The sequence below is a fragment of the Mustela putorius genome, unplaced genomic scaffold (assembly GCF_011764305.1).
Source record: "Mustela putorius furo isolate JIRA1106 unplaced genomic scaffold, ASM1176430v1.1 tig00000460_pilon_pilon_pilon, whole genome shotgun sequence".
Taxonomy (NCBI): domain Eukaryota; kingdom Metazoa; phylum Chordata; class Mammalia; order Carnivora; family Mustelidae; genus Mustela; species Mustela putorius.
In genome coordinates this window covers 11,376,809-11,402,666 of record NW_025421389.1, presented here as the reverse complement: position 1 = coordinate 11,402,666, position 25,858 = coordinate 11,376,809, and the positions used below count along the sequence as shown (strand labels likewise).

The 25,858-nt window shown below is 50.0% G+C and overlaps 1 protein-coding gene across 2 annotated transcripts; it reads left to right on the top strand.

Annotated features, from left to right (window-relative positions):
• The first annotated feature begins 207 nt into the window (after positions 1-207).
• On the top strand, positions 208-25,413 carry KCNJ5 (potassium inwardly rectifying channel subfamily J member 5). 2 transcript variants are annotated; one of them, XM_004763902.3, is made up of 4 exons: positions 208-572; positions 1,343-1,422; positions 19,940-20,878; positions 23,990-25,413. In XM_004763902.3, exons 3-4 carry the CDS (start codon positions 19,942-19,944, stop codon positions 24,310-24,312), a joined length of 1,260 nt encoding a protein of 419 aa, XP_004763959.2. In that variant the 5' UTR covers positions 208-572; positions 1,343-1,422; positions 19,940-19,941; the 3' UTR covers positions 24,313-25,413. The 2 variants fall into 2 exon arrangements, with proteins under 2 accessions (XP_004763959.2, XP_004763958.2); XM_004763901.3 differs by lacking the exon at positions 1,343-1,422 and having other exon boundaries at positions 209-572.
• The last annotated feature ends 445 nt before the right edge of the window (positions 25,414-25,858 follow it).

Genomic DNA, 25,858 nt, shown 5'->3' with positions numbered 1-25,858 from the left:
CCAGCCCAGGCAGGTGTAGCACGGACGGGGCGCGAGGCGGGCGGAGGGCCTCCTGCCCCTCTTCTCAGGTCCTCTCTCCCCCCGCCCACCGGGACCCTATTCATTCAGAACCTGCGGAGTCCGGGACCGCCCGCCTCCCCTCCCCCGCCCCGCCCCTGCCCCTCCCGCCTCTACCCTGAGCCCTTTAAGTGGGTTATTACACATTATTACAGGGAGAGTCCTTTGTACTGGGGCCGGAGGGGAAGACAGCCGGGAGAGAGAAGCGGGCGGAGGGGAGGAGGGGGAGAGCGAGGGAGAGAGAGGGAGAGCGAGGGAGAGTGCGAGCGTGAGCAGAGCCTCCCGCTGCCGGAGGAAGGGAGTGACTGAGGGGCTGGCTAGGGAAGGGACAGGATGCCTTAGGAGCCTCCCGCAGCAGGACCCCACGACAGGGAGGAGCTCCAGGCAGAGTCCGAGGCTGTGGTAATGGTTGGGGTGGGGGAGTCCCCTCAAGGGCCCTGAGCGGCCCCCGCACTGCCTCTAAGGGAGCTCCAGAAGTTAGCATCAGTGGGACTCGGAAGCTCTGATCTCAACAAGTAAGTTGTCTTCTTTTCCTTCTTCCTTTTCTCTCCAGCTCACTGTTTTGGAAGGCAGGGTGTGCACTCCCAAAGTGCCCCTTGCTCCTGGCGGTTAGCTTTGCCAAGCACCGGTCACTTTGGGAGCCCATGGGGACAGCGAAGGGCTTAGGGCGGGTTAATTTTATTATTTATTTATTTATTTACTTACTTACTTATTTATCTAATTTAAGACCACTGTAGCAGGTTTAAAGTCCAACCATCCAGCTGGGAAATCCGAGCTCCCCAGAGCCCACAGGTGTCCTGGGCACTGGGAGTTCAGCCTTCAGAGGGCTAAAAACATGCTGTGCTGGTACCAGAGCTGGGGTGCACCCCCCCCCCAGGAGATCTTGAATGCCCCCTGCCTGCTCTGAGAGGCCAAGGCAGTAGGGAGTGGGAGGCACCTTTCCCCCAGGTAGCAGCTCTGCTTTCAGATGGGGGGTGCAGAGGGCTGGGGAGCTCCCTCCGAGCCTCTGACCCTCAGCTTACTCTTGCTTTCTTTTAAGTCTGGCCAAATTGGAAACATGGCCTTTGCTATTTCTGCCCTCCTTGCTGCCTGGTCACTTCCTGCATGCCTCCCTATCTCTTTTTAAACATCTTTCCAACTGTTCAGAAAGGCCAGGAGTCCTGGCTGCAAAGGCAGGGACGGGGATAGGGAAGGCCATCGTTATTTCCCTTCTCCCAAACCCCTGTGTCTCCCTGGAGAACCATCTCCGCTTTCCATCAAACAGTGCTGTCCCTCCTTCTTCCAGGACTGGGGAGAAGCCTCATGGCAATGGGACCGGGGTCTGGCCCCCCAAATTTCCAGGGTCTGGCCTAAACATCAGGTCAGGTAAGGTGAGCCCAGCACTATTCCCAGAGCCCCTTTCCACCACCAGAAGATCAACAGGCACATGTCAGAATGTGCCAAGTGCTTTGCTCTCTCTTGATCCTTTTAATGAAACAGATTTTGCATCCTTTTCCTACAGCTGAGCAACAGCCCCTTGGTGAGGCTGTGTAACTTTTGGGAGGTACACAGCTTACAAGAGAAATTCTCACCTGGGTCTGACTCCAAAACTTACTCCCCCCCCCCCCTCGGGCTCTCTGGTCCACAAAACACTTTTCCATGTGGGAGAGAAGCAGTGAAAAACAGCTAATATTTATGGAACCAAGAACTGAGCCAGACACGGTCGTATGAGTTCATCTGGACACCAGTCCTGTGGGGCGGAGGTCATTCACCGGCTTTACAGATGAGACCGCAGCTAGAGTTGAGAGCAGGAGCCGCGGCAGAGCGCCATCCTCTAAACCCTTGTCCTCTGACTTCAAAGCCAGACTTTTTTCCCTATTAAACACTAACCCTGAAAGGCACTGACCTTCCCAAATCTGTGTCTTTTCCTCCAAGCCGGGTGTAAATCCCATCAGCTGGCTGGATGAGATCCTGGGGCACCCTAGAATCTGGTGGAAGGACCAAGCAGGGTGGATGGCGTGGGAAGTAGAGGGAGAGGCCCTTGGTTGGGCTCTGACGCGAAAAGCTTGGTCGTACTGCCTGGGATTTTAAACTATTGATCTGCCTCGAGATGGCCTCACTCTGCTTTTTGGCAATAATACAAAGAAATGGTCATTTATTGAATGCTGACTGTGTGATCGTAGGCGTTCGGTGTGTGTGATGGGTTTGCTGCTTCTTCCATCCACTGCTTTCCCGCCTTCCTCCCAGCGTCCTCTTCACCTCATCCCACCCCCTATACTACCTTGGACCCAAACAATCTGAAACTAAGTTCAGAGAGGAGAGACTTACAGCCTAAGGATAGAAAAAGACAACCTTCTTTTACCCTGGAAGGAATGTGTTGTAGCGTTTATTAAGTGTTCATTACTAGTTGGGTTCCGTTTACTAATTATGAGGTTGATAATAAATTATCACAACAGCCTAAATGATCCAGACAGCACCAGGGCTGCCACCGAAAGGGGCAACGCCATGTAGGGAGCTCGTCTGCACATTCCAGGGAAAGACAGTGCTCCCTAGGTCCCCCCAGGCATGTTCCAGATAGCCTCTCTAGCTCGGTGACTGACAGGGGACCACTCACACAGACTTCTCCCGTCCTCTCCAAAAGCCACTGTCACCTTCTGGTCCATGTCACAGGCAGCATCCGCCTGAAGAAACTCCTCAAAGGAGCTCACCCACAGTACAGAGAGAATGAGTGAGCCCCAACTAGCAAGCCGTGCCCCTGGAAGAGAGGACAGGCAGACCTGTGAGCAGAGAGAAGGGGCCGGCCCCTCAAGCTGGCTGGGGCTGTCCCGAAACGGCTCTCTTCCCTGAGGATGAAGTCAAAGCTTACTGGGATTCCCCAGGGAGAAGTCTCTCATGGGTACCCCCGCCCTGAGTCTGCGGGCACATCGTGAGCAGAGCCAAGCTCTTCCACTGGGGGTCCAGCAGAAACATCAGTGTGGCTCTGTCACAGATGTTCTCTCTGCCCTACTGTCCCCGGCAAGCAAGATCCCCGTGGGGCTGTCTGTCAGTGCCTGCCTGAGGTTCTCAGCCAGGGACACGGAGACTCTCGCACTGCTGGAATCACCTGTGCAGAAGTTAACCCCACAGCAGGGAAGGGACAACTCAAGCACCGCCCCCCCTCCCCACTTCCCACCTGCCCTGCGAAGGACCGTGCTCCCACTGCCTTCTGTGGGCCAAGCCACACATGGGTGTAGGCGACACTCACATTCTTGGAAATGATATCTACTTCTGCTTCTTGTTTTTAAATCAGTTTCACGGCCCTTGATTTGATCGCTTAGCATGTGGCAGGAGTACATAATTTTGGAAAACCTTGGAATGGGATCATTTGGGCAGAGTAATGCTTTTCCACTCAGGAGCGTGAGCGCCAAAGCTTACGTTTTCTGCGCAATTCTGCTCAAACTTTAAGGCTGGGGCGGCCGGCGGGGGTGTTGGGGATATACCATGGAGAGAAAGGAGGAGTTCACAAGGTGGTTCAAAGGAGCCATTTTCAGATTCAACTTTTCACTGCGTCTGAGCTACAGACTGGCCACGGGGAGCTGGCAGCCTTTCCAAGAGAGGGTCCTTCATGAGATGTGCTTTGTGGAGACAGTTGTCAGCCCATGGAGGAATTTTTCTGTTTTTCCTCAAGACGAGAAGCATGTGCAGTGTGGCATTTGAAAAAAAATATCTGAATGTATTTCTCTAGGAGACTTGAAGGTGGCTTTCTCTGGGATTATTTTAAACCCGATGGGACAGTAGACCCTTCCTGAGACCCTGGCTGCCTGGCTGCCGAGGGCCGGAGTCATGGCCCCGGCCAGTGCCCCAGGCTTATCTAGTTCCTCCTACCTTGACATTCTGATAAGTGAGCTATTCTAGTCCGCAGAGCCCCGGATGGCAGCAGCCCTTGCCAACAACTGTGTTAAGTTAAATGTCAGAGCCAAACCTTTAACACATGACCCTGGAGCTCCTGGCTGGTGTGTAAATGCTAAGTTCCATTTTAATTCCAGCCCAGAGAGGACTGAGGGGCAAAGGTCAGGAATCCCCGGGACCAGTCTGTCAGGTGGCCACAGCACTTCCTCGTCAACCCATTTGGTGGCCAGCGGGGCTAGGGGCCAGAGGAGGGGGTCAAAAGGGAGATACATGAAGGGGGAAGGGGAGGAGAGATCATGACAAGCTTTCAGAATCTCCTTCCTCTCTCCTGTGAGTCGATTTGTGGAGGCCCACGTGTGCACCCACCGCAAATGTCCTCTTGTCACATTTTAGGCCCCTTACCTGAATGTCACGGAGGCCCTAATGCCATCGTCCTGCCTTCTCTCTTGCTGCTCATAAAGGAAAAGGAGTGAGGGGAACGACAGCAGAGAAATGCTATTGGGGGACCCTGTGTCCTGTGCGTTTTGCTCTCAGAGTCTGTCCCTTCCAAGATGGCGGGTTTGAGGGCTTGATGTTCAAGAGTCTGGCCAGGAGGAGAGGCAGAGGAGCCACAGGGACGAAGGTATTGCCTCTGCTCCAGGAAGGCGGCCGTCCAGTGGGCATACCAGATCCTGCCGGTGCCTGGGTCCAAGAGACCCTGACAGACAAATGTTATGCCCAGCCAGCGACCCTGGGCTATCCCAGACAGCAAGGTATGCAGGCCTCACAGCCCTAGTCAGGGTGCCCGAGTCACTTCAGAAAGTGCCCTTCCTTGGACTCAAAATCACTCACATATTCCTTGAAAGATGGGAATGGAGCTCCTACTACAGACCAGACCATGTGTTCGAACCTGTGTTACGGGATTGGGTCCTTTACACACCTTGCCTGCCTGACCTTGGAGCTCTCTCCGGGGACTGACTGAGGAAAGCAGATGTGCCCACGGATAAGTTATAGAATCAGAGAGAAGAGCCATCGCAGAGAGGCAGAGGGGCCAAAGGGAGGCCGGGGAGACCCAGGGAAGGCTTCCCAAGGGGGTTCCAAAAAGCAGCGAGGCACCAAGAGAGAAGGGAGCCCACGGAGGGAGCCCCAGGAGGCCCTGAGACTGGCCTCTGCTTGCTCTGGTCCTTCCCTCCATCTGTGTGCATATACTGATTCTTTCCCTTAAACGTTCATGCAGTAAAACATTTCCATCACAGCAAGGATCTCTCGTGTTGCCCTGTTTTTAGAGCCAAATCTATTTCCCTCCTGCCCGACCTCTTCCTTAGCCCCCAGCAGCCATGAATCTGCCCTCCTTTTTTACAGTTTGTCAGCTCTAGAATGTGATATAAATAGAATCATAGGTATATAACCTTTGGGTTTTTCAATCAGTATAATTCTCTGGGGATTCATCCAAGGGTGTGTGTGTGTGTGTGTGTGTGTGTGTGTGTGTGATATTTCGGTGTGGTTGTTGAATTTGTTCAACCTTTACCCCTTGAAGGACATGCTTGTTGTATCCAGTTTGAGGTTTCTATGATTTAAACTGCTCTAAATAAGTGTATAGGGGGTTTTCCATGAACTTAAGTTTCCATTTCTTTGGGATAAGTGCCCAGAAGTGCAATCGATGGTTCACACGGTAACTATGTTTAGTTCTTTAAGAAACTGAAACATTGTTTTACCTTCCTATCAGCAATGCAGGAGTGATTCTTTTTCACTACATCCTTACCAATATGTGGTATTGTCACTATCTTTCATTGTGAAAGATAAGTATGCAATATATCTCATCCTGGTTTTGCATTTCTCTAATGGCTGATGATATTGACTCTCTCTCCACGTGCTCGTATGCTCTCCATTTGCTCTCCGTATGCTGCCATTGCCTAAATATCTTTTCATTTCTTACACCCATTTTCTAATTAGATTGTTTGTTTTGCTGTTGGATTTTGAGCGTTCCTTAAAGATGTGAGGTACCAATCCTTGTCATATACGTGGTTTGCAAACATTGTCTCCTACTCCGAAGCTTGTCTTTCCATCTTAAGAGGGTCTTTTTTCAGCATACACTTTGAGTTTTGATGGGGTCCAATTTACAACTGTCCCCTTTTATGGATGAGGTTTTTGGTGTCAAGTCTAAGAATTCTTTGCCTGCCATAGATCTTGAAGATCTTGAAGGTTCCCTCACGTTTCCCCCTCATAAATGTTGTATAGCTGTATCATTTACATTTAAGTGCATGATTCATTTTGAGTTAATTTTTATATAAGGCTTGAGACTTAGTCAAATTCATTTTTTTGGTCTATGGATATTGAATTGCTTTGGTGCCATTTGTTAAAAAGACGATCTTTCTCCCATTGAATCCCTTTTGCACTTTTGTCAAAGACTCCTTGGGTGTATTTGTGAAGGTCTTTTTCTGGGTTCTGCTCCATTGGTCTATGTCTATCTCTCCTCCATTACCACATAGACTTAGCTATATAAGTTTTAAAATTTAGTAGACTGATTTCTTCTACTTCTTTCTTTTTCAAAATTGTTTCACCTATTCTAATTTCTTTCCTTTTCAATAGAAATTTTAGAACAATCTTCTCTACATCTATAAAAAAAATTCTTGTGGGATTTTGATAGGAATCGCGTTAACCCTGAATATTCAGTTTGGGGAGAATTGGCATCTTCACTGTATTGAATCTTTCAGTCTACGAACATAGTATATTTCTTCACTTGTTTAGCTACTCTTTAATTTCTTGCATCGACATTTTGTCATTAACACCAATTCTTTCTGATCTGCCATGAACTAACTGTGTGACCTTGGACATAGCACTTAGTTTCTCAGACCTTCAGTTTACCATCTGTGAAATGGGTATAAGAACATCTACCTTGAGCAGGCGTGGAGAAGATTATTTAAGACAGCAAAGGAGAGGAGTCTGTAGTACACCCAATGTAGTATGCCCAGTGACATACTCCCTTTGATAGATCCCATTCTCTGTTCTTTCTTTTCTTCTTCCCGACACTCATTTCTGATGCCCCACGGACTTTCACTTTGTCTCCTTTCCAACCTTTGTTTCTTGACCTGCTTTCACTCTCAATTCTTTGACTTTATTTTTTTCTTACTCTCACTAGCTTTTCCTGTTAATTCATTCTCCCACAAGATTTGTCTCATTCCTCTTTATTGGAGCATTTGGGACATTTTCTTTTTTTTTTTGTTCTTAGACTTGGAGAGTGACTCTAGAGCCAGTTCACCTGGGTTTTAATCCATGCAAACACCAGCTTTGGGACAGTGGGCTCACCCTCCCTTGTGCCTCAGTTTCTTCATCTGTAGAATGGGGGAAACAGTACCCATCTCATGCCTTTTCTGAAATGACTAAATGAGTTAATATAGGTTAAAGCATTTAGAATGCAATCTGGTGTAGGGTGAGCCCCCAATAGGTTTCAACTCCAATTATTGGCATTTTACCTGCTGTGCCTGTTTCTCTGGTCTTTTCTCCGCATTCACTCACCTTCTATCACCATCCCGTCTTTTTCATTTGTACATAAGTACATTCATAGTCACATTAGCCTGCTTTCTCGTTGCCATCTTCTCTGTACCTCTCCGACCTCCTAGGCTCTAATCATCATTGATAAATTGGCACCAGACCAGGAAATCTGTCCCTTGGGCTGTAGGCAGGAAACAAGTGGTTTTTCACTTTGATTTAATTATTAATCTCCTTTATTATTTAATGCAGAATACATACTCACAGTGCAGGGTTACAATGAAGAGAACGTATCATAACTATGCAGCTCGCTTTCAAAGAGATAGTGGGCTTGAAAAGGAAAAGTACTGGATAGACAGATACAAATGTGGGGAAAATGGAAAATGAATTAATTTGATTTTCATGCCCTTTTACTCACGATTTTTCATACATCATCCGCAAGGGGCTGGGTGGGTGAATTGGGACTGTGGCCAGTAAGCCATGGCTGAGTATTAGGAAGAACAGACATCAGGAGCCCTTGGGTGGCCCACAGCAGCCTGCCAAGGAGGGCCATGAAATATTCCATCTTACGCAAATGAGAGCCACACAGGTTGGGAACCTCAGTCACAAGCTTTCAGGCCTGCTCCATAGAGGTCCAGCTCAATCATTAGGCACCATATGAAATGTTAAGTTGCTGGAAATGTACTCACGACATGAGTAAGACTTACAAATCTGTATTCCATAACCTGAATTAGGCCTAATTTTGCCCTTTTAAAATTTTCTGGATATATTTGGTCTCCCTTAAATATATTCAAATAAATATTTTAAGTACCATCAGAATGATTTTTTTGTCTCCAAAATGATCTTTTCTCCAAAGAACTGAACTCCACCAGCAAATGCCAGATCTGTTGGCTCCTGTTTTCAGACAAGAACTCGGTATTCCAAAAAAAAAAAGCTCTTGAGTGAAACACGATTTAATCCTTCTCTCTTTGCTTTTTATCTTTATTGTGAAGTGTCAGTATTTTTGTTTCTTTCATGACAAAGCAAGCATGGTATTTTTGTTTCTTTCATGACAAAGCAAGCATGGGATGAGTCCACAGCCCTTCTGATAGAGCATGTGTTTCTCTGCAGATACCATAAAATAATGCATGAGGTTTTATTACTTCCTTAGAATTGTGGTGCCAAACCCTCCATGGACACAGTCTGAGTGAGCAGCTAGTTACCTTCCCTTGTCTGGGCTGCCCAAGGCTCTGAACGCCCCAGACTCATCTTCTGGGGCCCCTGCTGACATTGACTGGTGCCCTTCAGGGCAGAGCCAGAAAAGTCAAGGTCACCCATTTGGCCCATTGTTGCATTTGTCTGTGTTTATACTACATAAATCTTCACGTTCAGTATTATTACATCTACCGCGTCATCACCTTGGCAGTGAGTAAAGCAGCATTTATGTGTCCTGGGTAAGCCACAGCTCTCCCACTAGAAAGTGGGATTCATATTATAGGATTCTCATGAGCCCATCCAATTCTGAAAGAGCCCGAACAGAGATGCCAATTTCCATTACTCTTCCATCACAATTCCATATAATAATAACACTGCTTTGTTGCATACCTTCTAGCCTGGAATAAGACAGGTTAGGGAACCAGGTACCTCATGCCATTATTTTCCTGAAACAACGGGAACTATTTCCTTCACATTAGGATTCCCTTGGATATTTCCATTTCTTACATAGGAAGGAGACCCAGGGTCAGGACTGCAGCAGCAGTGTGTAATTCAGGGCAAGCTAAGTGGGCAGGAAGGTCAGGATTACACTTCAGAACTAAGATCACACTGTCTGGTGCCCTGGACTTGGATGGATGTCAGGTGGGACAGTGGAAGAGTGCGGGCTCTGCGGGTCAGCACCAGGCAGCACAAAGCAGGATGGGCTGTTCTGGGGTCACGTGACTTTCACCCCACCCCCACTCCACACACCCCCCACCCCGCCTTCCCTGACTCTCCACCTCCTTACCTGTGGGACAGACACGTTGATCTTACTCTATGGTGTTGTTGAGATGATGGAGTTAACATAAACAAGGCGCCTCTTCTGATCACACGCACACACAGATTTCTCTTCCAGGGCTACTCGGCAAAGAAAAACAAGAAGTCAGCATAACGAGCTACAGCCAACAAACTGAACTCATGCTTAGAACAATAGCAGAATGAGTAAAGGGCATCAGAAAAGCTGCACAGGTGGGCTAGATGTTCCCGAAAGGGCTTGCTCCTGGCAGGGTGTCTCTGACTCAAAACTGGGGACAGCTGAGGGACTCTGGGGAACAGTTCTGGTCCGTACCTCCACCCTGACTTGGCTTTAAATACCAATCGTATTTAAAGTACCAAATACCCACTCATGCGGAGGGGCCAGAATCAAGGGCGCCCCTCAGAGGGACCAAGACCACCCTGGGGTGGAGGCCGGGATGCCTGGGCTGGGGAGATGCATGCAGCTGCCAGCGCTCCCCAGGAAGGGGCAGTGTGATCTGGGCCATGTAGGGGTCCCTCAGCAGCCTCCTCGTCCACCTGACACAGCAGCTCCCTTGCAGTGGCCTTCCCAGCTAAGCCTTCAGGGACATGGTGTGCCAGGACACCCGCGGTGATGAAGTGTCCTATCTGACAAAGTCCATTCTTCCAACAACCCTGTCCCTGGCTCCACGTTCCAATGAAAGCCCTTCACCCTGCTCCTGGCGCTCGCACCACCACCTCACCCCTCCCCGCTGTCACATAGCCACGGGAGATCCTTGCATTCCAGACAGAGGGGTGCCAAATTTCACTTTGGCTGTAGCCGATCTCGCCAGAGTCCCCTTCACTGGGCATTCAGCTTGGAGCTGAGCTACGAGTATGCATCCCCAAGCCCTTGTGGGCCCCTGAGACTGAGGAACATGTTGGGCATAAGACCAGCACCCATGGTCTGACCCTACTCATGTCAGAGCCTCACTGTCCTGTTATCCCAAGATTTCCTAATCCCTGGGGGTCAGCAGTCATTACATCTGAGCCAGAAATGAGCTTGGGAGGTGACCGGACCCATGCTCCTGTTCTTATAGCCCTCTTCTGGGGAGAGAGCTCCTTCCACATTTTTTGATGCATTTAAAGTCAGAAATCTCTCCCCGCTGAGAACCACTTCCACCATGATGGAAAGGGAGGCCTGTGATGCTTGTCTGGATTCTACCGGTGACAGCATGCTTGCAAAGTGTGCGGCTGGAGAGGACAAGGCTGCTAGCAGAAGATGCACTGTAGGAAAGCAAGGGGGTCATGACAGCTGTCTGCCCAATGGAGGCGACTGCAGAGAACAAGGCTGTGGGCGAGGAGACAGGGCTTGTTAGGACCATGAGAACCAGACTGGTGGGCACCAGGAGAGAAGCCCACACAACCCTGTCTTTGCTACAGTATGAGTCCTGGGATGGCCTTCCGGCGTCCTTTGTGCTCAGGTTGACAGGTTGTGTTCATTGAAGACCGATTAGCGTGGAGAATTTTTTGGTGCTACCACAGCTCTTCACACCATGCTCAGCATAACTCCAAGTCCAGTGTCCAACTTGTCCATGTGAGGAAAAAGCCTATCTCTGACCCAGGAACCCTGAAGTATACATTGGCAGCCGACACACTGACTCAGACTCACAGACATATTTTCTTTGATAAACTCACTGGTTCAAAAATGGTTGAATTAATGGTCAGTGTTGAAAAAAAAAAAATTTCAGGTTTAAAAGTCTTTCCTTCTAGCTTTTCTGCAAAAAGAGAGAGGAAGGTCTTACCACAGCAGCTCCACATTCTTGCGTGGCAGCCCTGAGCTCTGGCCGGACAGTAACGACCTTGGTCAGGAGGCGCGTGTGCTCGGCTCACCTCACCTCTGTCCCCATCACTCCCCGTTGTGTTCCCAAAAACCAGAGCAAGTTCTGGTTATAATTATGTGTTCATATAATTGCTTTACCCAGAATAAAGAGAATTTTATCTCTCAAAATCTTTTTCTCTATCACAAATCTGAAAATGAAGGTCTAAGAAGAGCTTATATTGGAATCAAAAAACAGGTAAAGGAGAATTGCTCTCAGCGGAATCCGCGGCTGCTGGGTACTTGTCTCTTCCTTGTAAGGGGCCATATTGTCCAAACACAAACATTTCTATTTTTCTTTTTTGTTCTTCCCTTTTTAAAAAGATTTAAACTTAATTAACATATAATGTATTATTAGTTTCAGAGGTAGAGATCAGTTCATGAGTCTTTTTTTTTTTAAGATTTTATTTATTTATTTGGCAGACAGAGATCACAAGTAGGCAGAGAGGCAGGCAGAGAGAGAGGCAGAAGCAGGGGGAGACCCACGGAGCAGAGAGTCTGATGCGGTGCTCGATCCCAGGACCTTGGGATCATGACCTGAGCCAAAGGCAGAGGCTTTAACCCACTGAGCCACCCAGGCGCCCTCAGTTCATGAGTCTTATATCATACCCAGAGTTCATTACATCATGTGCCTCCTTATGTCCATCACCCAGTTGCCACATCTATCCAGCCCCATCCAGCAACCCTCAATTTGTTATCTATAATTAAGTGTCTCTTATGGTTTTCTCCCTCTCTGATTTCGTCTTATTTTACTTTTCCTTCCCTTCCCCTATGCTCCTCTGTTTTGTTTCTTAAATTCCACATATGAGTAATGTCAATTGCTGATTGACTTATTTCGCTTAGCATAATACCCTCCAGTTCCATCCACAACATTGCAAATGGCAGAATTTCTTTTTTATGGCTGTGTAATAGTCCATTGTATCTACACGTCACATCTTCTTTATTCATTCATCAACACAGACATTTCTGGGAGTGGAAGGGGCATTCGGGGATTACACCTGAACACGTCTTAGCCAGGACATATGGACATTCTCTCCTTGGAGTAATTCAGTGCCTCTGAGGGGCAAATGTTGCCATTATTAGAAAAATCAAGGACCCGCTGTAAGCCACAGCAGGAAGCACTCTGAAGGCAAGTACTCTGGAAGGTACAGCCCCTGCAGGAGGAAAAGGGAAAGGGCTCCAGGCAGCCTGGGCATGTCAGGCAACATGGCAGCAAATCATGAACCGAATCATGGTACTGATCAGGTGTGTGTCCCTCTGGCAGTTTCCTGGATCAGGCATTACAGGGCCTGACCCCCACTAAGGCTCAGATCCTCTGACAGCCCCAGGGACCAATAACCTCAGAGGCAGACTTATTTAAGCCTTCAGTGGGACATTGCATAAAAATAACCTAGCACAGAGATGGCACGTAACAGGTGTTTGGTACATGAGCTTCTCATGGCAAGAGGGTCCCCTCACTGCACTCAGCATGTACCTTCTCCACCAAGTCTTTCCTGACCCTACCTCACTCGCCCTGGTGAAGCCAAAGTAAGAACTTAGTCTTGGTCTTTCCATCACTCTCTACTGCACTGACCCTGCACACTGACTGTGTGTCCCCACAAGACCGGGACACCCCCACAGCAGAAAATACAGCCATGGTACACAATATCAGTTGTTATGAGAATCCCCTGGGCCGGGGTCTCCTGGTATGGGGCGTAGGCATCAGCATGGGGTCCAGCTCCCAGCTGATTGCAATGTGCATCCACAGTGGAGAAGCCCTGCTACTCAGAGGACCAGCAGCCTTGACACGGCTGGGAGCTCTTTGATAAAATGCAGACTCAGAGCACTCCCGACCAACCTAATCAGAATCTGCATTTTCACAAGATCTCTGTGACTAGAAAGCACAAGAGAGCCATCGAAGTGCTGCTATACCTCCTCCTGCCCCCAGGGCCCAGCAGAGTAGAACTTGCAGTGACTGGCGAAATGGGGGGGCGGGAGCGGAGGGGGGATCACGGCAGGTGTTCACTGATTGGAGGAAGGAAAGAAGGAGGGAAGGAAGTAAGGAATCTGTGGTGCAGTTTTCAATGGCCTTGCACACCTAATATACCATGTGCTATCATCCAGAGAGTTTCTGAACTTGGGTTCAAAAAATAAAACCACAAAACATCCAGGAATTAAAGACTAAGTTCCCACCCAAGTTGATAACAACAAATAGCAGCTGCAAAATGACTGGGCTTTAAAAGAAAATAGCCGATGGTTTTTTAAAGATTTATTACTCTTGAGTTCTTCAGCCATTAGACCTCAAAATGCACTAAGATTGTTTTTGGGGGGGGGGTGTGTGTTTTTGTTTGTCTTGTTTTTTAAAGGATGGTAATTTCAAAAGCCAGGAAATTAGGACTGACCCCCTGGCCAGAGCCAGCCCATTAGCGTGGTTTAGACACAGGTTCGGGAGGCTGGGGCCATCAGACGACCCTTCCTTGGCAAAACGGGGCTCGGACATGAGCTTCTGGGCCAGGAGCCTGTGTGGTCTTGCTCTCCCCTGGCCCCTCCGAGCCTCTCCAGCTGCTGGTTCCACCATCAGAAAGGGCAGCTGCGGCAGCCAGCAGGAAACTATAAGGCAGAGGTCAGAATTGCAGTTTCCAACATTTTGTCCTCCAGCAGGCTGCTGAGAAAAGGGGGGATGCTGGGGTTCCCCCACTGGTTGTGCTGGACTCCCGGGGAAACCCCAACCCCACGCCCCAGGCACCCCTACCCTGAGTCTAGGGACTCACAGATCCCTGCTGCACCGGGGCTCCCCTGTCATGGTCACTTCCCCTCCTCCTCTTCATTGGGCTCCCGCCTCCGGGCTCAGGGAAGCGGCTCATCCTGACCCAGGAGAGGAGCAGAGGATCTAGCCTCACCAGAATCTTAGCACCGGAACAGTCTCTGCCTCTGTGTAGGACCACAGGTGAGACAGTTCTTAGAAAGTTCTTCAGGCACAGCTGGGAACTCCTCTCCCAGCAGCAGTTCTGTCCATTGCAACCACTGCAGGTTCGAGAGAGCATCTCTGCAGCCCCTGTGTGACTGTGGGCAAGTTATCTAAGCTCTCCCCCAGTTTCCCTCTTCGTGGAATAAGACGGTGCCTCCCCGTGGAGTAAATGAGGCTGTGGAAGCAGGATGCTGACCCACAGTAGGAGCCCCTGAACTGCTTGAACCTCATTGCCCCACCCCCACAACTCCAGCCCTGGGTGGAAAGTGAACACTGGCTTCGGCCAGCACTGTGCATGCGCCTTCCTTCAGTCTTTGTGGTACCCTCCTTGGCTGGCACCGTCATGATCCCCATTTTGCAGGAAAAATAACTGAGGCTTTGAGCAATAACTTCTCTGGAAATTCCCTCATCTCAAGGTGAAATCAGAAGATGGGCGCTCATGTGAGAGTCAGCCTTCCAATTTACTACCTGGTTAGCCCCTTCTATTCTGTTAGACTTATATTTGTGCCTTGGCAAAGGACCACAGACTAAATGGTGTAGAACAACACCCAGTTTTCGGCTCAGGATTCTGAAATAAGAAGCCCAGGCATGAGATGACTGTGTTCTCTGCTCAGGGCCTAACAAGGCTAAACTCCGGGTGTCAGCAAGCCACACACTCCTGGGGTTGTGGCAGAATTTAGGTCTTGGAGATCAGAGGAGGAAGTCCCTGTTTCTTGGCTGGCTGTTAAGGTGGGGGGTGCTGCTGTCAGCTCCTAGAGGTCCCCAAGTTCCTTGCCACGTGTCCCTCTCCCTCTCCAGAGCTAGCGAAGAGCCTCTCCCTCTCATTTCATTCCCCTCATAAAGCCAATCTACTGCTTCAGGGGAAAACCCAGTCCCCTTCAGGGCTTATCTGATTAGGTCTGGCTCACCCCAGACAGTCTCCCTTTCTTCAAGCCAGCTGTGCCATGCCGTAGGAGCATCATGGGTGTGGTATCCTATCCCCAGTTCTGGGGGCAGGAATCATGAGAGCATCTTTGAGTTCTGCCATCCTGCATGTGCCTTTCCTGACACGTATTTCCTTGATAATACCTTTGGTACTTCCTGCTCATCTTGAAGGTCCTTGAGGGCACTGGGGTGACCACCTTAGAGTGTGTTCATAGTTTAACAACCAGTACAGCCATCTAGATTCCTATAGAACAGCATACAAATACCTAGTCTGAGATAGGAGTATATACTCCTCCATTACCCTTTCCCATACCCCAGCCTTATCCCATATCCCAGTCTCATCCTATATCCCAAAACTCTGGGAAGCAGATATTGACCCAGAAATATAAGACAGAAAGGAAGAAATCATTAAGGATGTCTGCCATCCTCATTTCAGCAGAAAGGAAATTGTGTCTGAAACAAGAGTCCCAGGGGTGCCTGGGTGGTTCTGTTGGTGAAGTGTCCAACTCTTTTTTTTTTTTTTTAAAGATTTTATTTATTTGAGAGAGAGAGAGAGAGATCATAAGTAGGCAGAGAAGCAGGCAGAGAGGAAGCAGGCTCCCTGCAGAGCAGAGAGCCCGATGCGGGGCTCGATCCCAGGATCCCGGGATCACGACCTGAGCCGAAGGCAGAGGCTTTAACCCACTGAGCCACCCAGGCGCCCCGCGTCCAACTCTTGATTTCAGTTCAGATCATGATCTCTGGGGAGTGGGATCCAACCCCCACATCTGGCTCCATTCTGGGCATTGAGCATGAAGCCTGCTTCAGATTCTTTTTCCCTTTCCTTCTGCCCCTCCTCTCCCACACCCTTGCAGAGTCCCTTTCTCTCTCTCAATCTTTAAAAAAAAAAGACTCCCAGCCCAGTGCTCCCTTCAAGAAATCCTGCTGGACCTCCAAATGCAGTTTCTATCAAGATGCTGTGTCCACGGGCTCCTACTTTCTAGAAAAATCACCCCCATGACACAGGGCTTTCTTTACTGTGTGTGTGGTGGGGTGTTTGGGAAGTCTTGATATAGAGGTCCACGTAAAAGTTTGTCAGAGTCACTCATGCATCACCTAAAATACAACCTCCTTTGATTTTGACTCTTTTGATTCTTTCTCCGTTTGTGTTTCTACATCAAAGAATTTAAACCACTTTGCTGGACTTCAGGCTCCGTCTTCCCAAGAGTTTTAATCATTTCAGGGCCCAGCTTCCTATTAGCAGACGCAGGAGATGATCTGGCGGAACCGCCTCAGCCAGGCTTGATGAGCTTTAATGGGATTTGCTGCCATTGGTGCCTTTCCCGGGTCCAGCAGGGAGCACCTCTCACACTGGCTTGCCTCCTCCAGCCCAAAGCCCTTCCCCCTGCCTCTCTCTCCATAGGTTTTTCTGCTCAGAGCCCTGGGCTCAAAAGGGAGCGGTGCTAGACTATAAGCTACACGAACTCTGGGTCTGCATTCCTCTTATTTCCTGCTTAATCTCCAGCTCTTATCACAGAAGCTGGATGATCGCAATCCCTCAACTAATGCTGAATGGGCACGTGAATGGAATAGATCAGATCTGGAAAATCAGATTCAAAAGTTCATCTCCATTGCCCTTGGAAAATTATTTTTATATCATGGGCCCACAGCACCGGAGGCCAATATTTCTAGAGGGGGCATTTCATTTACTCTTAGGAAGAAATCTGGGGCAGAGAGAGTCTATACCTGTCAGCTTGCTGACCTTGCAAGTGGCCCACTGGTGTTTTAGGTACTTGACTTAGATGCTCTAGGTCTCTCTCTTCATCCTCAAAATAGGAGTTAATGGGATATTGCACTAAATTCCACTTCAAGGAGAGTTTATGAGTATATATATTCACATTTATACTTATATCTATGTTTGCATTCATATAGTCTTTCCCTCGATCCTCATAATAGCCCCCAGAGCTGGGATGGCAGAAAATATCATCTGGGGTTTACAACAGAGTAAACTGAGGCAAAGAAAATGAACAGTGTTTTTGCTTGGGTCACAGAACACGTTCCTTGGAAGCTGAGCTAGAACCCATATCTCAGCCTGGGCTGAGCGAGGAAACACTTGTGCCAAGAATTCTAGCACACTTGGAGGATGGGTACCAATTTCAAATCTGAAGTGAAACCTTTCCCTGTCTGCTGGACACAAAAAAAATTCTCAGATCTTGACTGAGGTGTCCTAGAAAACCTTTCTCTGTTTCTAGTACAGTGCAAGGCTTTCTCCTACGAGAACCTATGAAAGTATTTTTAAAAATAAAGAAGGAAACAGTGCAGAAAATCGGCAGGAAAGCTATTTTTCTGGAAGAGCTGAAGGCAGGAGAATGTGCTTTGCCAGTTGCCCTAACCAGTGACTCATTCTGGCCAGCACTTTGCCCGCCCTGCCCAACACCAGTGTTTCAGGGAGTCCACGGACAGCCCTCCCATTGGACCCCTAGATCCCCCAGGGATCCGAAGATCCCCCACGGCATTGGAAGTAGCAGTATTTCTCACCCTTTTTGGGCATCCCTGAGTCCTCAGTAAACAATGTCAGACCCAGGGGCAGAGCAAAATCATGTTTATGATTCTGCAAAGCAGCACCAAGCCTCCTGCTCCTTGTTTCATTTATCTTTGTAGCTGCCACGTGAGGGAGCGGGGAGCAGGTGGCCCCGTGCAGAATGGGAAATTCTGAGATGTCTGAGACAAACAGCCCTTCGGATGACCCTTCAATACGGTATTTTAAAGGTTACCTTGAAATTGCCACAACCACCAAGGCAGCAAAGAGAAAGGTCTGCAGGGAACATCTGACTTTCCACGATGGGTGAGATCTTCCTCTTGGCTCATAGAACATTCAACCGGGTAGTTCTACCAGGTTCCCTGTTTCCCGGGAGTGGGGCTGCCTGTGAAATGAAGACAAGCCTGCTTGTGAAGATGAAGAGCTGAGTAAGAGCATCCCCTGAGGTGGATTCCTCCCGGATCAGAAGCTCATAGAACTTTCTGGAGTGAGCACCTCTTCAGTCTAAGCAGGAGCCACAGAACTTTGATGTCTGCAAGCCATCATATGGTGGGGACCTTGAGACCCCAGGCTGGAGCAGATAACCTAGATTCAAACCCTAACTCGGCCACGTAACTACTTGAGCTTTGTCTTTGCCTGAAAATTGGAGGGAGCGTGGCATTTCTGCTCTAATACCTTTGTTGTGAGCTCATATAAATGAGCTAATGCATATACATTTCTTAGCACAGGGCCTGCTTGTGAATGCTCAGAAATGCAAGCTGTGGAGCTTATAAGCTTATTAGCTGTGGAGATTCTCATGATCTTTCCTGGCTGCATCAGAGTCTTAAAGTATTTTCAACGGAGTGTGCAGAATATCAGAAAAACAGCAGACTGTTCCAGATGTGTGGGTGTTTCTTTAAAGGGTGGCATAAACTCCAAAACATGGTACAGTCTGTTTTCAAAGTTATTTTTTATTGAGATATTTTGTTGAGATAACTGACGTGAAACGTTCTAGTAGTTTAAGGTGTATAACATAATGACTCTGATATATGTGTATTTTGCAAAATGATTGCCACAATTAATTTAGTTAACATTGGCACTACATATAATTACAATTTTCTTCTTGTGATGAAGACTTTGAAGGTCTACTCTTGGTATTTTTCAGATAGACAGCATGGTACTGTTAACTCTAACTGCCATGCCGTACATCACATCCTCAGGACCTAGTTTACAACCAGAAGTTTGTACCTGGCGACCACCTTCCCCACCTTGCTTGCCTGGTATACCCTCTCCCTAGCAATGACCGATCTATTCTCTGAGTTTGGCTTTCATTTGTTTGCGTTTGATTCTACATAGAAGTTTACGGCCCTTTTGAAAACCTTAGGAATGTTAATATCTTGTCCATTTCATTTTTTTAGAGGACAGGGAATTACTGTGTCAAGATTTTTAATGGTGGGTCTACACAGCGATCTGTCATATTAGTAAGGGCTCAGACAGCCACAGACTCCCCCCTCAGACAGAAGGAGTGACCACATGGTGAATCAGACACTCGCTGCCTTTTTCTTTCTGTCTGCTGCTAAGAACTGAGACATAAAGGAAGGAGACAGGGAGATATAAAGAGAAAAAAGCACAGGCTCTGGGCCCCGTGAGCAAGAATCCAGCTATCTGCTCTGCCATGTGAGTGTCTGATGGCCCAGGTTATGGCTTAACCACTTACCTCTTTCGGACTCTCATTTATTTTCTTATTTATTCATTCATTTATTCAACAAGTGCTTTTTGAGTATACAGATGTCCTGGGGTGCCCTCTGGGTATTTGGAATAATGTATGAGGGAACAAAACAGACACCACTGTGCCCCATGGAGCCTATATTCTGACAGAGGAGGAGAGACTCCTAGAAATAAAGATGATGCATAAGCCCTCAGTGTTTACCTACTGGAGATCAAGCTCCAGCTCCAGCCGGGTGCTGTGATAACAAGTGACAGTCTGTGTGTATTGCATGGACTAGAGCAGGCAATTAATAAATTGCTGTGGTTATCCTCTTTTTGAATTGCTCCCAGATTTCTTAAATCCTTTCAATGCCATGTGTATTTTGCACCTGCATACTTATTCATTCAACTACTACTATTGAGCCGCTATTGTATGCTAGAATCTGTAGTAAGTGCCAGGGAAACAAGCAAATAATATTTTTTTTAAATGGTGCCTGCCCTTGAAGACTCTGCTGTCGGGTCCACTGTGCATTAGATGAGGGCCTTGGAGAGCACAGAGGCAGGTGTGATCTTGAAGTCTTGTGTTTCAGTGAATCCACACAGTCCCCATCACTGATGATGTCTTTTTTAACTCAACGCATCCCAGCTATGGCTGGCGATTCTAGGAATGCTATGAACCAGGACATGGAGATTGGAGTCACTCCCAGGGACCTGAAGAAGATTCCCAAACAGGCCCGCGATTACATCCCCATCGCCACCGACCGCACTCGCCTGCTAGCGGAAGGCAAGAAGCCCCGCCAGCGCTACATGGAAAAGAGTGGCAAGTGCAACGTTCACCATGGCAACGTCCAAGAAACCTACCGATACCTGAGCGACCTCTTCACCACCCTGGTGGACCTCAAATGGCGCTTCAACCTGCTGGTCTTCACCATGGTCTACACCGTTACTTGGCTGTTCTTTGGTTTCATTTGGTGGCTGATTGCTTACATCCGGGGTGATCTGGACCATGTTGGTGACCAAGAGTGGATTCCTTGTGTTGAAAACCTCAGTGGCTTTGTGTCTGCCTTCCTGTTCTCCATTGAGACTGAAACCACCATCGGGTATGGCTTTCGGGTGATCACAGAGAAGTGTCCAGAGGGAATCATACTTCTCTTGGTCCAGGCCATCCTCGGCTCCATCGTCAATGCCTTCATGGTGGGGTGCATGTTTGTCAAGATTAGTCAGCCAAAGAAGAGAGCAGAGACCCTCATGTTCTCCAACAACGCGGTTATCTCCATGCGGGACGAGAAGCTCTGTCTCATGTTCCGGGTGGGGGACCTTCGCAACTCCCACATTGTGGAGGCCTCGATCCGCGCCAAGCTCATCAAGTCCCGGCAGACCAAAGAAGGGGAGTTCATCCCCCTGAACCAGACGGACATCAACGTGGGCTTCGACACTGGGGATGACCGTCTCTTCCTGGTGTCTCCACTCATCATCTCCCATGAGATCAATGAGAAGAGCCCTTTCTGGGAGATGTCTCGGGCCCAGCTGGATCAGGAGGAATTTGAAGTTGTGGTCATTCTAGAAGGGATGGTGGAGGCAACAGGTAAGACACTTTATTCTCCTTGGCCACAGAACCCTCCCACATCCTGGGAGTTTAGGCCACTAGGTCTGGAAGATTCAAGTTGGTGCCTAAGAATCCCGGGATTTTCAACCAGCCCAATCTCTAACTGTGATCTGAGGGGTATCATTACTCAATTAACATAGAGTAATAACAAGAGTTAATGTATACTGAACCCTCTAGTTCCTGTGCATAGTTCTAAACTTTAAACATAGAGAGTCACACTTTAACCCACTGAGCCACCGAGGCGTCCCTAAAGAGTCACACTTAATGCCTTTCCACTCTCGGTAAGATGACGTTCCTTAGGTTACAGATAAAGAAACAGAGGCACAGACCAGCAAGTTATAGGTCTACTTTTGTCCAAGAACAAGTCGTAGAGCTAGGATACCAGTGAAGGAAGGGGGCCCCAACCTGGCCCTTGCTTTCAACAGGCTACTCTGTCACACCCCATCCTGGGGCATGTGTCTACCCCAAAAGAGGTCCATGATCAGATAGCTTTGAGAAAAACAGTGAACTAGGGTGCACAGGCTTCCTCACAGTAGAACTTGGTGGTGTCCAGCTCATCTGGCTGCCTCCACCCTGGAGAAGGCTGTCCCTGGGTTTCCCTGTGGAAGGCTGGCTGAATGGACAGGGAACAAGCCAAAACCAGGACACCAGGCATTCACATGTGCCCAAGCCAATGCCCTCTAAGTAGCCAGCCCCACACCTCCCTGCTCAGCTGCCAACTCTCATGGGCGGTTGGTAGCCAGGAATTTCCACCATTCCTCAAGGCCAAGGTCTTGGTGCGGGGCCCCCGGAAGTTCGAGGCCCCATTCCAGCAGAACCCTGAACCCTCCTTCTTATTCCTTCTCTTCCTTTTGCCCTCTCTCCTGGTCACCCAGTAGACTGAGCACTTGTAGACCTCGCTCAGGCTTGGAGTGATACCTATTTTTCTGGTTCCTGCAACGACACTGCAGGACCCCACCAACCCCATTTAACAGACACGGACGCTGCATCACCCAGCTTCGTGGAGACAGTGTTGGAGTCATGTCTTTCACTTATGAGTCTAGAGTGTTCTCTACCACACCACACTGCTCCCTGAAATTTCAGGGCCCAATCACAGAGATGACCAAATAAGCCTTCCTCACTTTTCGGGATGGTAGTTGCTGCGTGGGAAACTCAGATGGGGCCTCCACAAACCTTCTCATTCGGCCGGAGCCTGAGGGACATGGCTGGGGGTACGAACAGGCTCTGGGGACTGGCACGGATGGGGGCTGCTTGGCCATCTGCTGGGAGCTGGAGTCTGGCCAGGCAGCATATGGTGGCAGCTGAGGGAGCCCCTGGGGCCAAGGACAGTCAGGAGGCAGGAAGCCTGTGGCAGAGCTGGGGGCTCGCAGGTCACGCTGCCCTTGGTCCTGGGCTCGGGATCAGAACACTGGCTGAGTGTCTGGGGGAAGAGCACCACTCTGAGGCCACAAAACAAGGGTCATGGCAGAGATGTGGTCACAAACAGGAGAATTGTGCCTTGCACGCCCCCCCATGACTTCACTGCCACCTACCGTAGAGAGATCAGGTGGTGACCCAGCAGAACTGGGCCCTTTCCTAAGTATCCTTCAAGGTCAATGACCCACAAGTCACCTGCCCTGTCTCAATGACCTTCTCTCCTCCCATGAGTGCAGGGGGGCGCCCTGGGATAAGGAAAGGAGACCCCCCACCACATCTGTTATCTCCCTGACTCCTGTGGCTTGGTGGTGACGTTACAGAGCCGACCATGCACTGCTGATTCAGGCCGAGTTTGGGATAACGCAGTTCTCCCACAGCCTGCTGGTGTATGTCTGAGCAAGTTGCTTAACTATCAGCAAATCTCCTGGGGTCGCTGGGGGAGTTAGAGGATTCGATGGAGAATCATACGTAAAGCACGGTGCCTGGAACCCCCAGGGGCTTCTTTCCTTCCCAAATGCATGCGAAGATGATTGCCAGGGACACAGGTGGGGTCTCTTGCTGTGGGGAGCCCACTGCCCCATCCCAAGGGGTGAACAGAACAGGAAGGCCTCCAGGACATATGGCCCATGGGTTCCCATGCAGGTCCCATTCCGGTGTCTTTCCTGAGGCCCCTGAGCCTGCAGATACCCGGTCTGGGTCTAGGCTGATCCGTGCCCTGCTTGGGGCCCCTACATCCCTGCTGGGCAGTGAAGAGGGAGCACTGCATGGGAAGGCCCAGCCCAGGCCACACCCTGGGAGCAGGGGCAGGTTGCAAGCCCATGGTGTGGGGGGCACCTTCGGGGTACCCAGCACCAGAGCACAAATGGGTGGGAAGCAGCCTTGCCCTTGGGTGTGGTGTGCACAAGGCCCCTGCCAGAGATTGCCCACCCTGGAAAGTGGGAGCCGGCCTCTCCTTCATTCCCGAGAGCACATGCCAGTACCTTCCTTGGCCAGACTATATATCAGCAAGCTGCTTTCCTGTGACCCCAAGCACAGAGGCTTCCTCATCCATAAACAAAGCTGCTCTCCTCCCTGGAGAGAAAGCAACACCTAAAAATAACATAGGCCAGTGACGGCTGGGGGGACAGGGAACGGAGGCATTGGAGCATGCTGAAATCAAGGAGCCAAGGTGTGTGTGTGTGTGTGTGTGTGTGTGTGTGTGAGAGAGAGAGAGCGCGCACGCGCGAGCGGCTTCTGCCCATACGCGTCTAACCAAAACAATCCCTGTGTGTCCTACAAGACTGTCGGCTTCTCTACATTCGCACCACCTGAATTTATCTTTGTTCAAACCCTTGAAGAGGCAGGAGCCTCTTCTGTGTCTCAATCTTCTAGTCCTTAATATTGTTCTCAGGAAACATGTCCCTGGCTCTAGCTATTCCAGAATTATCCACTCTGATCTCTAGGAAGCTACCACAGAATCTTGCACGTTGGTTTCTAATTTTCTGCCTCTGACACACTCCAGAGCTCCTCCAGGGTGAGGACTAGCTTACCCAGCTTTCACCCTCCGCAGAGCTTAGCCCAAGTAGAGGTACAACAAAGGCTGGCTGGCTGGCTGGTGGATGGATGGACGGACGGACAGACGATGGACAGCTGGTGGTGGCTACTCATAATCTCCATGCCCTCTGTCCCCGACAGGCATGACCTGCCAAGCACGGAGCTCCTACATGGATACCGAGGTGCTCTGGGGCCACCGATTTACGCCGGTCCTCACACTGGAAAAGGGTTTCTATGAGGTGGACTACAACACCTTCCACGACACGTATGAGACCAACACGCCCAGCTGCTGTGCCAAGGAGCTGGCGGAGATGAAGCGGGAAGGCCGGCTCCTCCAGTACCTCCCGAGCCCTCCCCTGCCGGGGGGCTGTGCTGAAACAGAGCTCGATACAGAGGCTGAGCAGGAGGGAGAGGATGAGCCTGAGGGTCTGAGTGGGTCCCGGGAGAACAGGGGCTCTGTGTGAGGATGGTACTTGCCCTAGGACCTCCCCTCCCTGGCTTCTGAGCATAGCCCCCGCTGCAGAGCCAGTGGAGGAGGGGGTGAAGGAGCTGAGTTTGGGCCGGGGGGGGGGTGGTGTCACCAGGAGCCATAGACTCTGTGGGGAGGAACAGTATATGCCATCCTGGAATGTCTCAGCTCATGCCTCCCTGAACAGGTGGCCCCTGGCCTGGGCCCCTGAGACCGTGCTGCCTCTTCCCTCCCAGCTTCCATCAGCGTGGCTCAGGGCCAGGCCGAGATGGGGTTCCTCACAGGGTGGCCTCTGTCTCCACACACACGTCCCTCTGCCCATGGGCTGGGATCCCCTCCCTCCTTGGGTCTCACAGACTGATCTGCAGCTCTCCTTCCAGGGCTGATTCATGGAGAGGGCTGTCCCCCTCTGCCCCTCACTCCCACCACTCCGAGGATACTGTGGGCTCCGCGGGGAGAAATTCTGCCTGCCCAGAAATGCCACCCCCTGGTCCCAGGATGAGCTCACAGACCTCACGGTCAAGGAAGGTCCACGCAAGTCAGGCAGGCAATGCCTCTCAGCTCCCACACCCACGTCCCTTTCCTGAGAGCCACGGAGGACAAGGCCCAGAAGGAATGATCTGTTCTCATCCATGAAGCTTGTGCATCTCCTATGCTGTGTCCCTCGTGTCACGTGTAGCCTACCAGAGAGCCGATCTCCTTTGAGTGACCCTCAGACAGTGGCTTCGGTCACAACACACCTCCGAGCACATGTGGCATTGTCGTTGGCTGCATCCTGGCCATGCCTGACCGCACGGGGGCCCACGGCTCCCAGCTGTCGGACAGCCCAGCAGCCCATTCCTTTCTGGTACTTTCGGCCCCAGAATCTCAAAGTACTCGTAGCCTTCACCGTAGCCCTCTTCTACCGCCTCAGCCAGGGGTGTGGTCCAGGAACAAAGCTGGGGTTCCAAAGGCAAGATGAGCCGGCCAGAACTGAAACCAGGAGCAGGGAGAACAGAGGGGTGAGGAATTAAATGTTTGAAATAAGCATCTGCACCAGTCACTGCAGAGACATTCTGACTTCAGGCTCCATGCTCCTGTCTGGGGAGAGGCACAGCGAGGGGGGCCCGGGGTGACCTGGCCTCCAGACCCAGCTGAGAAACCCCTGGGCCTCCTGCCTGCCGGCTGGGCCAGGAGAACCCAGGTAAGGTCTCAGGAGAAGGAGGAAGGGAAGGAAACGGGTGAGGGCAATCCGTGGGAGAATTGGGAAGCCCGGGACCCTCGAGAGAAAAGAGAAAAGAGCAGAGGAGGACCTTGAGAAGGACAACTTGCAGATGGCTTTTCTTTTCCAGTCTGGAGGCCCAGGAAGTGGACAGGCGGACAGGCAGACTCATGCCAATGAGGCGTGTCTGTTATGTCTTGCGGCAACAGGCTCCTGATTAGCCGACCTAGACCCGGACAGAGCTCTCAAATGTTTCCTGGCCACAGAATTATGGAGCCACAGAACTAGGATTTTCATAGCTCTCAGCTTGGCCTTTGGTAATGGAAGCATTCTCCTGCTT